General features: G+C 44.9%; 1 protein-coding gene across 1 annotated transcript in view; it reads right to left on the reverse strand.

The window, feature by feature from the left end:
• The window catches only part of ELAVL2 (ELAV like RNA binding protein 2), a gene marked incomplete at both ends in the record, with an annotated part of 139,407 nt that extends 127,587 nt beyond the window's left edge, over window positions 1–11,820 (reverse strand). Inside the window, one exon of the mRNA XM_080819360.1 lies at window positions 11,738–11,820. Within this exon, the coding sequence (XP_080675486.1) occupies window positions 11,738–11,820 (83 nt within the window). The remainder of the gene's footprint in view (window positions 1–11,737) is intronic.
• Window positions 11,821–12,954: the final 1,134 nt, after the last annotated feature.

Raw genomic sequence — 12,954 nt, forward strand, 5'->3', positions numbered from 1 at the left:
CCTACCTCAAGTGGCTGCCAAGAGAACAGGGCTTTACAGGCATTGTTCCGTCCTCACACACTACATCAGTGCCAGGTTGATCAAACAGATCTTCATATCTGTTTGCCAGTCTGAACAAAAAGTTAAACTAGAGGGGCACCTGGGTGCCTCAGTCGTTAAGCATCTGCCTTCAGCTCAGGTTATTATCCCATCCTGGGATCGAGCCCCATACTGGGCTCTCTGGTAGGCAAAGAGCATCCTTCTCCGTCTCCCACTCCCCCTGCTTATGTTCCCTCTCTCACTGTGTCTCTCTCTCTGTCAAATAAATAAATAAAATCTTTTTTTTTTTTTAAGATTTTATTTATTTATTTGTCAGAGAGAGAGAGAGAGTGTGAGCACAGGCAGACACAGTGGCAGAGGGAGAAGCAGGCTCCCCGCAGAGCAAGGAGCCCGATGTGGGACTGGATCCCAGGATGCTGGGATCATGACCTGAGCCGAAGGCAGCCGCCCAACCAACGGAGCCACCCAGGCGTCCCTAAATAAATAAAATCTTAAAAAAAAAAAAAGTTAACTAGAAATATAAGGGTGTCAAGTCACCAAAAGGAAGGCTCTACACTGACATTTTCTACCCACTTATCATTCATCTGCATTCATCTCACTAGACATTAACACACACCAAACTTGCTCTCTGCTATTCGAATTATGCTATTATGCTCAGGAGCAGATTAAGAATATCCAACTTCCTTATTGTTAAAAAAAAAAAAAATTAGGGGCTCCTGGGTGGCTCAGATGGTTGGGCGTCTGCCTTCAACTCATGATTCCAGGGTCCTAGGACGGAGCTCCACACCAGGCTCCCTGCTCAGCAGGGAGTCTGCTTCTCCCTCTCTCTCCCCACTGCCCCGCCTTGTGCTCTCTCTAGCTCTCTCTGTCAAATGAAGAAATAAAAGCTTAAAAAAAAAAAAAGTTTAAAAAAATTAAATTACAGCACTGGTCCAAACATGATTATGTGGAACCTCTTTCTACTTCTGCTGGTGCGTCAGCTTGCTCTACTGCACACATGGGAGAAACCTTTGCTGAAGCTGTCCTGCTGTTTCTAGAGAAGAGCAGAAAAGGCTGAAGGCTGAAAAAAAAAAAAAAAAAAAAAACAGGAAGAGGAGACAGACAACATACATAAACCTCACACCTGGTAACCTCTCATATCAGCTTTTTTTTTTTTTTTTTCTTACAGCAATCTAAAGGGAAAACGTCTTTTCTAAGCTGACACCATCAGCAATGCAGTTAGCAGGTGGGCCACAGGCCTCTTTTAAACAGCTCATAACATCCTATTAGTTTTCACAGCACCCAAGCAACTTCTGCTGACCACAAAGCATGTGAACGAATACAAGCAGATGACCAGTGGGAAGAAATTCCCACTCCCAGTAGGGGCAGGTCTAAAATCCCGGGAAGAGGAGGAAAGGGTAAGATAAACCACTATCAGTATATCTCCTAAAAGAAGGAGAAAATCTCTTTACATCAAAGAGTAAAGGATACTTCTCCAAATGAGGTAAAGGAGACCACAAAATCTAAATTTATACGGAGTGGTCTAACATAATTCAAACATTTACAAGCACAAGCAAAAGAACATGAAATCTTTTTTTTTTTTTTAAGATTTTTTTTTTTTTTTTTTTTATTTGCCAGAGAGAGAGAGAGTACACACAAGTAGGCAGAGAGGCAGGCAGGGGCAGCGAGAGAAGCAGGCTCCCTGCCGAGCAAGGAGCCCGATGCGGGACTCGATCCCAGGACCCCGGTATCATGACCTGAGCCTAAGACAGCTGCTTAACCAACTGAGCCACCCAGGCGTCCCGAAATCTTTTTTTTTTAAAGATTTTATTTATTTGACAGATTTATTTTATTTATTATTTATTTATTTTTAAGATTTTATTTATTTATTTGCCTGCAGAGAGGCAGGCAAAGAGAGAGGGAGAAGTAGGCTGCCCGCTGAACAGAGAGCCTGATGCGGGGCTCAATCCCAGGACCCTGAGATCATGACTTGAGCAGAAGGCAGAGGCTTAACCCACTGAGCCACCCAGGTGCCCCAAAAGAACATGAAATCTTAAGCACTCCTGCCTTTGTCTTTATATCTGAGAAAAAAAAAATTTTTTTTAAAGATTTTATTTATTTATTTGACAGACAGAGATCACAAATAGGCAGAGAGGCAGGCAGAGAGAGAGAGAGAGAAGCAGGCTATCTGCCGAGCAGAGAACCCGATGTGGGGCTTGATCCCAGGACCCTGGGATCATGACCCGAGCCGAAGACAGAGGCTTTAACCCACTGAGCCACCCAGGCGCCCGAAAATTTTTAATTTCCATAGCCTTAGGAACTGTCACAAAGTCATAGCTCAAATACCCAAAAAGGCCAGGCAGGAATTTAATCTGAAGTGAAACAAATCATACTCCATATAAAGGATGCAGTTGACAAATATTGGCCCTGTGTTGCTCCGCCCTACCAACTTTTCAAGAGATATTAAATATGGTTCTAGATCTTTATATATTTCCCAGCACCTAAATCAACACTTAACTACTTTTTTTTAATGTTTTTTTTTAATTTCTTTTCAGTGTCCCAGAATTCAGTTTATGCACCACACTCAGTGCTCCATGCAATACGTGCCCTCCATAATACCCACCACCAGGCTCACCCAACTCCCACCCCCCTCCCCTCCAAAACCCTCAGTTTGTTTCTCAGAGTCCACAGTCTCTCATGGTTCGTCTCCCCCTCCAATTTCCCCCAACTCACTTCTCCTCTCCATCTCCCCGTGTCCTCCGTGTTATTTGTTATGCCCCACAAATAAGCGAAACCATATGATAATTGACTCTCTCTGCTTGACTTATTTCACTCAGCATAATCTCTTCCAGTCCCATTCATGTTGATACAAAAGTTGGGTATTCGTCCTTTATGATGGAGTCATAATACTCCATAGCATATATGGACCATATCTTCTTTATCCATTCATCCGTTGAAGGGCATCTTGGTTCTTTCCACAGTTTGGCGACTGTCGCCATTGCTGCTATGAACACTGGGGTACAGATGGCCCTTCTTTTCACTACATCTGTATCTTTGGGGTAAATACCCAGTAGGGCAATTGCAGGGTCATAGGGTAGCTCTATATTTAATTTCTTAAGGAATCTCCACACTGTTTTCCAAAGTGGCTACACCAACTTGCATTCCCACCAATAGTGTAAGAGGGTTCCCCCTTCTCCACATCCTTTCCAACACATGTTGTTTACTACTTAAAAAAAAAAAAAAAATATGTGTTTTAGGCCAGTGGCACCTGGGTGGCTCAGTCATTTGGTCATCTGACTTGGTTTCAGCTGGGGTCATGATCTCATGACCTCAGGGTTGTGTGATTGGACTCATGTCAGGCTCTATGCTCAGCGCAGAGTCAGCTGGAGATTCTCTCCTATCCCTCTGCCCCTACCATACACACATGCTTGCTTGCTTTCAAATAAATTATTGGGGTGGGGGGGATGGTTTAGGCCAAATGAAACAAATACATACCATATGCAACCTCTGGCCATCATTTGGGACAGATGGAAGAAACTCTGTCCATGGATACCCATTTCTCCTTTTTGTCCTCTAACAGCATCAGTTCACTTGGTCACAGAAGATATTCTTCAATGAGTAAACTGTAATAAAATGCTTAAGAGCCAAAGGAAAGGTACAAGCCAAATGAAAAAAATAAAGTGACAAGTGACTAGGCTGCTCCTGACCCAGAATTGCCAGGCTAGAGTTAGAACTACCAGAGGGCTCAGAAGCATAGACAGGTGACTAGGGGACAGAGGGCTAGCACAGACATATCAAAGAGAAGAGAGGAAGGCTTTGGGTAGATCAGGTTCCTTGCAGAGACAATGGTGGGGAATGATGAAAGTCAAAAGCACTGATGACCTAGTATTTGGGAAAAGTCCATGAGTCATTCACAGCCATGGGCCACAAAGGGCCCCAGGGGTTTTAAACAAAATAAGCCAGCAACCAGTAAGTAGCACCTCAGGGAAAGAAAGCAGTGTTGAGTAAACTCACTGGGAAACAGACCTTACCTGTGAATAGGTTATAAAAACGTGCTCACTCTATAATAAACTCTGTATACGTAGAACAGCCCAGCTAGCTCTGCAGTAATGGTGGGTGATCCTCACATCACCAGAGGGACCTCCAGTAGAGAAGCGGCATCAGGGAGATTTTTAAAAACGGACTTTCAAAAGTAGCTCAGAGTAAACTCAAGATCAAGCACAGTCAGTTCAAGGAATATTTTCCTAACCTTACCCAATTCACTGAATTTATTTTCAAATACGCAGCGATTTATTTGCTTTGAGAAATACCTCATGTACTTCTGATACACACACGATGCCCAAAGAATAAAAAAGTGTTAAACATCCTTTAAAAACTGAACAAGTGAACAATTTCCAATAACTTACTTGACAGGGCATCCATCAATGGCTTTTCACTTAGGGTGGTAAGAGGGTATTAAAACAAGCAGGGGAAAAAAATGTGTTTCTATGTAAACTCCATTTTGTGATGTAGAGGAATAGATCCCTTGGTAAGAGATTAAACAAAATTCAGATCAGAAAAATATGGACTGATTATTTTAATTTAAATGCTTAAATTTAAAAATCTGATTTCTCATTGAAAAAAAGATGGGATATTTAAATTGAGACATTTATATTCCTGGAATGTTAACTGGCTAAATTCTCATAATTTCACATGTAATTTTTTAACATTATTTATATTTTCCAGAAAAAAATGCATTTTAAACTTCCCTTCCAAATCCCATCATCCTAGATATATTTATACCTATTTCCATACTGAAATGCTCAAAGACACAATTCTCTCAAAACCTCCCGGCAGTTTGGGAATCTTCTTTCTCCATGGCAGAAATACGCATTATATGATGATACGTTATAAAGAATCACTCAAAATTGTGGTTAATAATAACGCACTGAAGGCCAAATATATAAAACTAATCAGTGGGAACTACTGATAACCACCTTTCGAATTCAGTAAACGCTGTCAATCTACTGCCAAAAAATCTCATACTTCAGTATGTTCATCATCACCTCATCCTTGAGATGTGGAGGGTAAGCTTTTATACTCAAAAAGGTTAAGAAACCAAGGACATAAGTAATGGAGCCCTAGACCAGACAACGGAAACTTCAGGCTTCCAGCCTATAGCATATCCCACCTGGCTCTGCTAAATTAAGAACTTCAACTTAAGTGACAAAACCTACTGAGGCAAGACAACTTGGTAGCTAAACTGGCAGCACTGTGCTCACCACAAGACCTTACATGTGTAATATTTGTTTACAAAATCAGAATGGATTTTAAAACAAACTATGAGGAGACAAGGAAGCTTAGAATTTGTCTTCGATGAAGAACCCACATTGCTAAGGCCACAGCAGACGAGCACTGATACGAAGAGCTTCCCCCCACCCTCACCAGAATAGAGGACAACTCTAATACTCGGAGGTCCTACTTCCCAAACGGAAACCTTATTTTAAGCCTCTTGAATCCTTAGGGCTAGATGGTAAAAACTGTATGGCAATTTCAGTGTATGTACATTTCTCTAGATAGAGAGGGCTCACAGCTTTCTTCAGAACTCAATACTAACAAGAAATGTCAATTTTACAGGAATTCCGTAACAAAGATACAGCAAAGTTAAGCATCCCTATTCTCTCGAAGAAATAAAACTAGTCAAGAAAATGTCTAATAAAGCTTGAAGTGAGTTTGACCACTGCTAACTAAAAGCAAAATGAAATAAAATAAAAAACCTATTCTAAAAGGATAATCTGCTTGATATTTATGAAAATATGGATTTTTATGACATTCTATTAATACAGCCTCTAAAATTGCTAAAATCATCTCCAATAATGAACAGCCTACAACAACAAAAATTCTTTAGGAAAAGAAAAGCTAGTCATGTAGAATGTAAATTTCTTTTTTATGAGACTGACTCCTTTTAAAGCAAGGGAAAAGGCTGGTACGAATCTATTACCATTAGATTAAACTAGGAAAAAATATACAGATACTCAACCCAGGAGTTCAAAACTCATCTAAAGCAAAACCTTCAACATGTTAAAACAAAACAAAACAAAAACTATCCTTTTACTCTGTCTCATAATAAATAAGCTTAATAAAGAAAAACTCTCATTTTCCAAATAAATAAATCTCTAAAAGTAGGAATGGGGTTCTTGCCTGTCAAACCTTACTTGCCATACATTTTCAGTCAAACCAAGAGAGTGGAAATCAGATACGGAAATAACACACAAGTACTACAAACGTACAAGTTTAAAAAAAGAAAAAAAGTTACTTGCAATGTTTAAGGCAACCTCCAAATTGGTTTAGTCTGAATCTCCTGCCACATATTCCTAGGACCTTAGTTATTTTACCTATTCCACTCCTTCCCAAAGCAATCATCCTTCTCTGTATGAAGATTTATTACAAGGAAAACCCGTATGTCATCACTCAAAACTACTCAGCAACTCTCAAAGGGGAAATATACACTTAAGAGTATCAATGAAATTGATGTCTTCAAAACCTAACCCGTAACTCTGAGAAAATAATACCTTTACCAGAAGTAGATTTTTTAAAAAGATTTTATTTATTTATTTGACACAGAGAGAAATAGTGAGAGAGCAAAGAGAGGGAGAAGCAGGCTCCCTGCTGAGCAAGGAGCCCAACTCTGAGCTCGATCCCAGGACCCTGGGATCACAACCTGAGCCAAAGGCAGCTGCTTAACAACTAAGCCCTACCCAGACACCCCTACAAGTAAACGTTTTAATGTAGCCCAACCTCTGGACAGGTAGCACTGGTATTAAAGGGGACGGGGGAAGATGTGTATAGGAATGCACCTTCTGCGTGTTACAAAAGAGTCTCCTTTTGCTTTATACAAAATACAAGGCTAGAGACATATCAAGCCATATTCTCTTAAAAAATATTCTCCTGTGATCTTACTAAAATTAAAATTATGATAGGCATCATGCATGCTGAAAGCCAAATCTGTTTATTTCTTGTTAGTGAAAAATTTCCTGCATATTCCGTAAAACCACCGCAGGATTTTACTATACTAATTCCTATTTTTAGTTCAGATTCCAAAAGTTACCATTGCTAGTTAAACCGTAATAAAATGTGTATTTTTTAATACACAAAAGCCTTAAAACAATTTACTGCCTTCCAAGCTTAAGCACCTTCTATTTCTGCTTAACAGATTTATATTACTTAAAATCAAGAAGAAAAAGCAACCAAGATTGCAAACCAATTAGTCTCGAAAATCAAATAGAACTTAAATGTTCTTCCCAAATGAGAAACATAAAAAACAATGAGTTTGGCATTAAAGTACACAACATGTGGGTTCTGTGAGTAACCAGAACCAGTGAAGACTTCCACGGATCTATAAAATGAAACTAGCCAAACCAAGTGAACATTCTGTGTGTATGATGTCCTCTATAGAGTTAATTCAAGAGTTGGGTGTGGCATCACCAGTGCATAAGGCCTTCAAACAGTTCCATAATATATTAGCATTAAAAAGCATTATTGGCAGCTAAAAATATTATCAAACGATTAAGACTCTAACCAGGATAAGCTATGTAATCTGTGGATCCCAGTACAAAAGGAAAGAAGAGGGTCCCCTTGTTCAAAAATTTAAGAATTTCAAGGGGGGCACAGTTAAGACGGCAGAGGTTACACGCCCATAAAGCAGTTCTGCTTCCAACCAAGTGCTCAGGCTTAAAAACAAAACCGAACCTCAAATGTGGCAGCTTACTGTGATGACTGGCCTGTCCAGCTGAATATCCAAAGAATAAGAAAGAACGGCTACGGACTGGTTTTCCACAGGGTGGCATACGACCCAGCCCCATACCACCTCACTATACAGCCTCCCAAAATGCCATGAAAAATTAATAAATAACCTGACCAAGCTAAGTACCACGGATCTCTAGCCTCCTTATTTCCAAATAAACAGTACTGGTGACAAAGGTAGTAAAATAACGTCTTATGGTACCTTTAGTAAGACTTCGAATGAGAGCAAAAGAACTGACCCTACCATGCAGACCAATCTATCGAAAAGGTAAACAGTAAAGTCAGTCTTAATAAGATGCTATTTTGGAATATCCAGTCCTTTGGGGAAAAAAGAACATGAAGAATAATGTGTCACTGTGGCGTTCTTGTGCCATGCTAAGGTCTGAAAAGTATACCGGTTTAAAAAAAAAAAAAAAAAATTTCCCCATCAAAGAAAAGTTGATCCCAGTTTAGAAGTCAGGGTATTCAGGATGGCTTTGCTGTATCCTTAAAGAAAACTTGTGACTTGCTTTTAGAATAAAAGAAAGAGAGGTGGGGGAGGAAGGGATGGAAAGCAGTATTTTTTAAAAATTATAATGCCAACCAGAAAAGCATATAGAAGGCTGGAATGGCCGGAAGTGGTAACAAGGATTCAGCCAGAAACATCTGTCTGTATATAAAGGTCCAAAAGGGTGGATTAAGGAAAGGGATAGTAGAAATGTCACTTAGAGCACTGCTGTTCCATGTCACACCAGGAGAGTGGTCATAACTAAAAGTGTAAAACCCAGGGAGAAGGACCTTACTTCTCCTACGAAGAAGCATTAACCAGAACCAAGCAACCCTGTTCAACGCCGAAGAAACAAACGAAAACCAAAAAAGGAACTCTTAACAACCCATCCATTCTTAGCCTAGAAAATAAGGTTCAGTAAATAACAGGCCTGGCCACACTTACCAGTTTGTGAGTACCTATGCTATTCCAGGAGCATACCCTAAAACAAAAATTCTCTTCATCCACAGTAATAGCGCGTATGTACATTTTAAAAGAGCTGACCTGATTCCTAAGAGCAAACACTATACAGTGAAGGAAACACCTACAGACAGATAAAATGGGGGGCCTTAAATGACAGCCTCAGGCTGTCTTTAAAGGGTAAAAAAAAACCTCATTCCCCAAAAGGTGGCAGCACCAAGTTACCCAAATGGTCAAAAAGGGCCCAGTTTGATCACACAAATACATTCTCTCAAGAAGGAAAAAGAAAAAAGAAAAAAAAAAGGGGGGGGGGGCAGAAGAATCACATCAAATTCGATGTAATGTTTCTTCATAATTTAATTTTTCCTACCCCACCCCAACCATTACTTTCCAGGCACATTTTCTTCTTGCCCCTGTTTTCCCTTTCCTTCCCCCATTTCCAAAGGAACTTTCTGTAAGTATGCACACACACTTCACCTGAGCAGTATTAAAATCACCACTCCTACAAATCTCTCATAAGGAATAACCCCAAAACAAATGCAGTAATGTTCCAGTCCATCCAAGGAAAACAGTCACCATTTCTAGACCCAAAGGTCTAGATGAGAAAAAGTAGATCCAGGAAAGCTTTCCTGCCCGCTCACCAAAATGGAGACTCCAGGTCAGCTTCCACAAGAAAGAGCATGCTTAGCACAAACGAAAAATTCAAAGGACTCTGGGGAAACGGTTCTTGAGAAGATTCTCTTCAAGAACAACTAGCCAGTAATTCAAACTGATTTTTTAGAGAGATGGGGAAATTACACCCCAACTGGTATTCGAGTGGTTTAGAATGAACTTATTTGTCCTAAGTTTGGGACTGAGATATATTTTAATTAAGACAGAATTATGGGTAGGTCCATCAAAAAATTAAGTTTCAAAAAACTCTTTGTCCTTGACGGGGAAATATATTCACGTAGCATTGCTAAGCACCATTCTTTGGGGAGGGAATGAAAGAGAATAGATATTCGGAACAAGTCCTCCTTTCTCACATTCTCAGAAAATGTAGAGAGAAGACAGGAGATGAAATTTTTATCATAAAGATGATTTTTTTAAATGCACACTATTTTAAATGGCCATCTGGACAGCTACAACTCCGTGCTCATAGCTCACATCTAAGAGACAAGGTTTTGCGCCCCGGTCCTCCAGGATAACAAGTAGGCTTTTAAGGCAACGCGGTGGAAAGACTGCCTGCTGGTCACTGTCAAGACCACTGGAGGAGCACCTGCTGGTGAACCGATGTTGGTCCCCGCGAGACCACCAGTCGCACCAGTGCACGCACACTCGTCGGTGCACGGGGGCCGCAAGTGGCTGGCCCTCCCAGCCGAGCTGGAGGCGCAGCTGCCGCAACCTACGAGTGAGCGAGCCAAAGCCCCGAGTCTACCTCGCCCGGCGGCCCGGCCCGCCTGGCGATTCCCGCCCAGCACACTGCCCGCGCTCAAACCCAGGATGCCACCGTGAGCGGCGACCTCGCGCGGTTGCGCCCGGCCTCACCTAATACCGCGCAAGGGAGCGAGCGGCCCGGGGGATCCTCTTTGCTCTGCCCTGACCGCCTCCAGTCCCATGCCACCTCCGCACACTGCGTGGCCGCTCCAAGTCTCCAGACGCCCCAGGAGCTCCAAGGACCACGGGCGAGGAAGCGCCGTACCAAGTGGGCACGCCACCAGACACCATCCGACTGGAGAACCCAGTGCACACAGCCTCCCACAGGCGGGGTTGCCAGTCCGCCACAGAAATCCTGCCCTTTTTCTAGAAAAGCCCCCTTCCCCCACTTTCCCTCCAAAGCACTCACCTGCGTCTCGGCGCAGCTCTCCCGGCGCTACACGCGGCCGTACCCGGGCACGTCCAGGCCTGAGCACGCTGCCTGGCGCGACTGGCCCCGCTCGGCTCCCGCCGCCCCCAACCAGCTTGTGCCCACAGGAGGGGCGGTGCCACCTCCCGAGGAGCCCAATTCCCTCTACTCCCGCCGCAAAGGGCCGAGCTCTAGGAACTTCGCGTGCACAACCTCCGCCACCCCCACCGGCGTTCCCGCCCGAGGCCGGTCCAGGGCTCCCACCTAGCGGAGGCCGGACTCCGCTCGGCGCCGCGGCGCCGTGCACAGCCCTTAGCCTCGGCGTCCAAAACAGACCCGAGGCCAGGCGCCGCGTGCCCGCCTTCCCCGCCCCCACTCCCACACCCCCCGCACTTGCCTGCTACGACTCGGAGCTGCAGCTACTACGGCTCGCGCCGCCAGCCGTCAGCACAGCCGCGGAGGAGTCGCTCCGGGCGGGCTCCGCGGAGAGGCGGTGGCGGCGGCGGCGGCGGCGTCCCCAGTCCTGGCGGAGGCGGGAAGGCGGACTGGAACCCGGTGAAACCCCCGCCCTACCCGCGTCGCGCCGGCGACCGGCCTCCTCAACCGGCCGGCAGCTGCCTCAGTGACGCCCAGGCGCCGCGGTCCCGCCGTTTGTAGCGGGGCGGGGAGGAGGGGCTTGCTTGGAAGAGCGCCAGGAGGCGGGGCCGGCGGCGAGTTAGCGGCGCCGCGACTGCCGCCGCCGGCGCGTGCCCTGCCCGGCCGCCCGCGGGTCGGTGCCTGCGAGAAGACGCCCGGCTGCGGCCGCTCCGCTCGTCCCTCCCGTGTTCCGATTCCGAACAAGCTCTGGGACCAGGTTCCCAGGCAGCGCGGAGAGCGTCGCGCGCCCAGAAGCGGTAGATTCCAGGTGCAAGTTTGCAAACCCCGAGGTTTCAGGCGCTAACTGGGAGCCAGAGCGACTTGCGCGGGGGTTACTTTGAGGTATATGTGCATCAAATATATACACACACATACATACACATATATTGCAAGCAGAGTCAAAAGGTTCTTTTTTCCCCCTACTTCACAGCCCAAGGGTCCTGTCCCTTGGCGGAAAACTAAAGGCTTAGCCCCGGCTACCCCACTCTGCCTCTCTAGATGGAATCTGACGTTCAAATAAGCCCAAGTACCTGTGCGGGGTGCTATACTCTGCTTCAAACGCAAAGTAGGAAATCCTGCACTCGACTATACAAGAGCCTGCCGCTCTCTGCATCCTTCCAACGCCCCCCACGTCAGCCCCGAAACGGCCAACTCTTCACCGAGGGGGCGTCACATCGCTGCTTAGCCTTGGCCCGCCCCCACGCCCAGCTCAATCGCCTTTCTCCTAGAAAAACCTGTGCCTGTCCTCAGACTCAGCCTCGCGACTGGGAGTCAAAACCGACCCCAAGCCACGCGGTGGTAGCACGTTTTTACACCTGCTCAGCCGCTTAATTATGAGAGCACCTGTCGTGTTGTGGTTGTTTTCATTGCGAAGGCTTCTGTTTTAACCCTTCCCCCTTAAAAACTGCACTTAAAATATCACCTGTCATACCTACCTGAAATCTCAGGAGTTAAGAGAAAGGAACTGAGCAGTGGGCGACTGAGTCGCCGCAAGAACGTGACCGAGGTTACAGCTTCAAGGGCATGATGCGGGTTTGATGCAGCAAGGTCCGCTAAGGGCGCCCAGCGCTCCCCGCCCCCACGCGACGGGCGGGGCGGGGAAGGGGGGAGAATGGAAGAAGGACTCCTTTAGCCCGGGGCGGGGGTGGAGGAGACAAAATTGCCCTCTTGGACGAAGTCAAATCAGGCGTAGTAAGGTAAGGCGTTTAACCATAATTGAAATGGAGAAAATCCACCCCTCAATTTGGGGGACCCAGACTGGGGACACCAGAAATAGCTAATTGATTCTATATCAGCATTTCTGTTGTCACCCCAAATCCGATTAGCAATTAAATGACCTTAATTGACTTTGCACGGGGTTACTGGGAAAACAGCTCAAAGCGCCTGCGCCTCTTTGACCTCCCTCTAAACAGTTAATTATAATATTCCTATCCCAAGCAGGCGGGTTGCTAAAAAATGCCTGGTTCCAAACGTTAGGCAAAAATGGGCCTACCACATTTGCCAGTCCAAGCCTAAAACTCTTAGAATCCTACGCCCTACTTCCTGAAGCTGACTTCTTGAAGTTATAGGAGACCTCTTTACAGAGTTCCCTAAGTCTTCCAATCCACTTCGACCTGCAAACGTTGAGTTTTTCGTGGAGAACTCCAGAACAGGTTAAAATGAGGTGCCTAAGCACTTGGTTAAAAAAGAGAAGAAGAACCCAGGAGTGATTGGTGTAAGACAGACAGACTTAGGGAATGACAATAAA

This window comes from Martes martes (genome assembly GCF_963455335.1).
Source record: "Martes martes genome assembly, chromosome: 12".
Taxonomy (NCBI): domain Eukaryota; kingdom Metazoa; phylum Chordata; class Mammalia; order Carnivora; family Mustelidae; genus Martes; species Martes martes.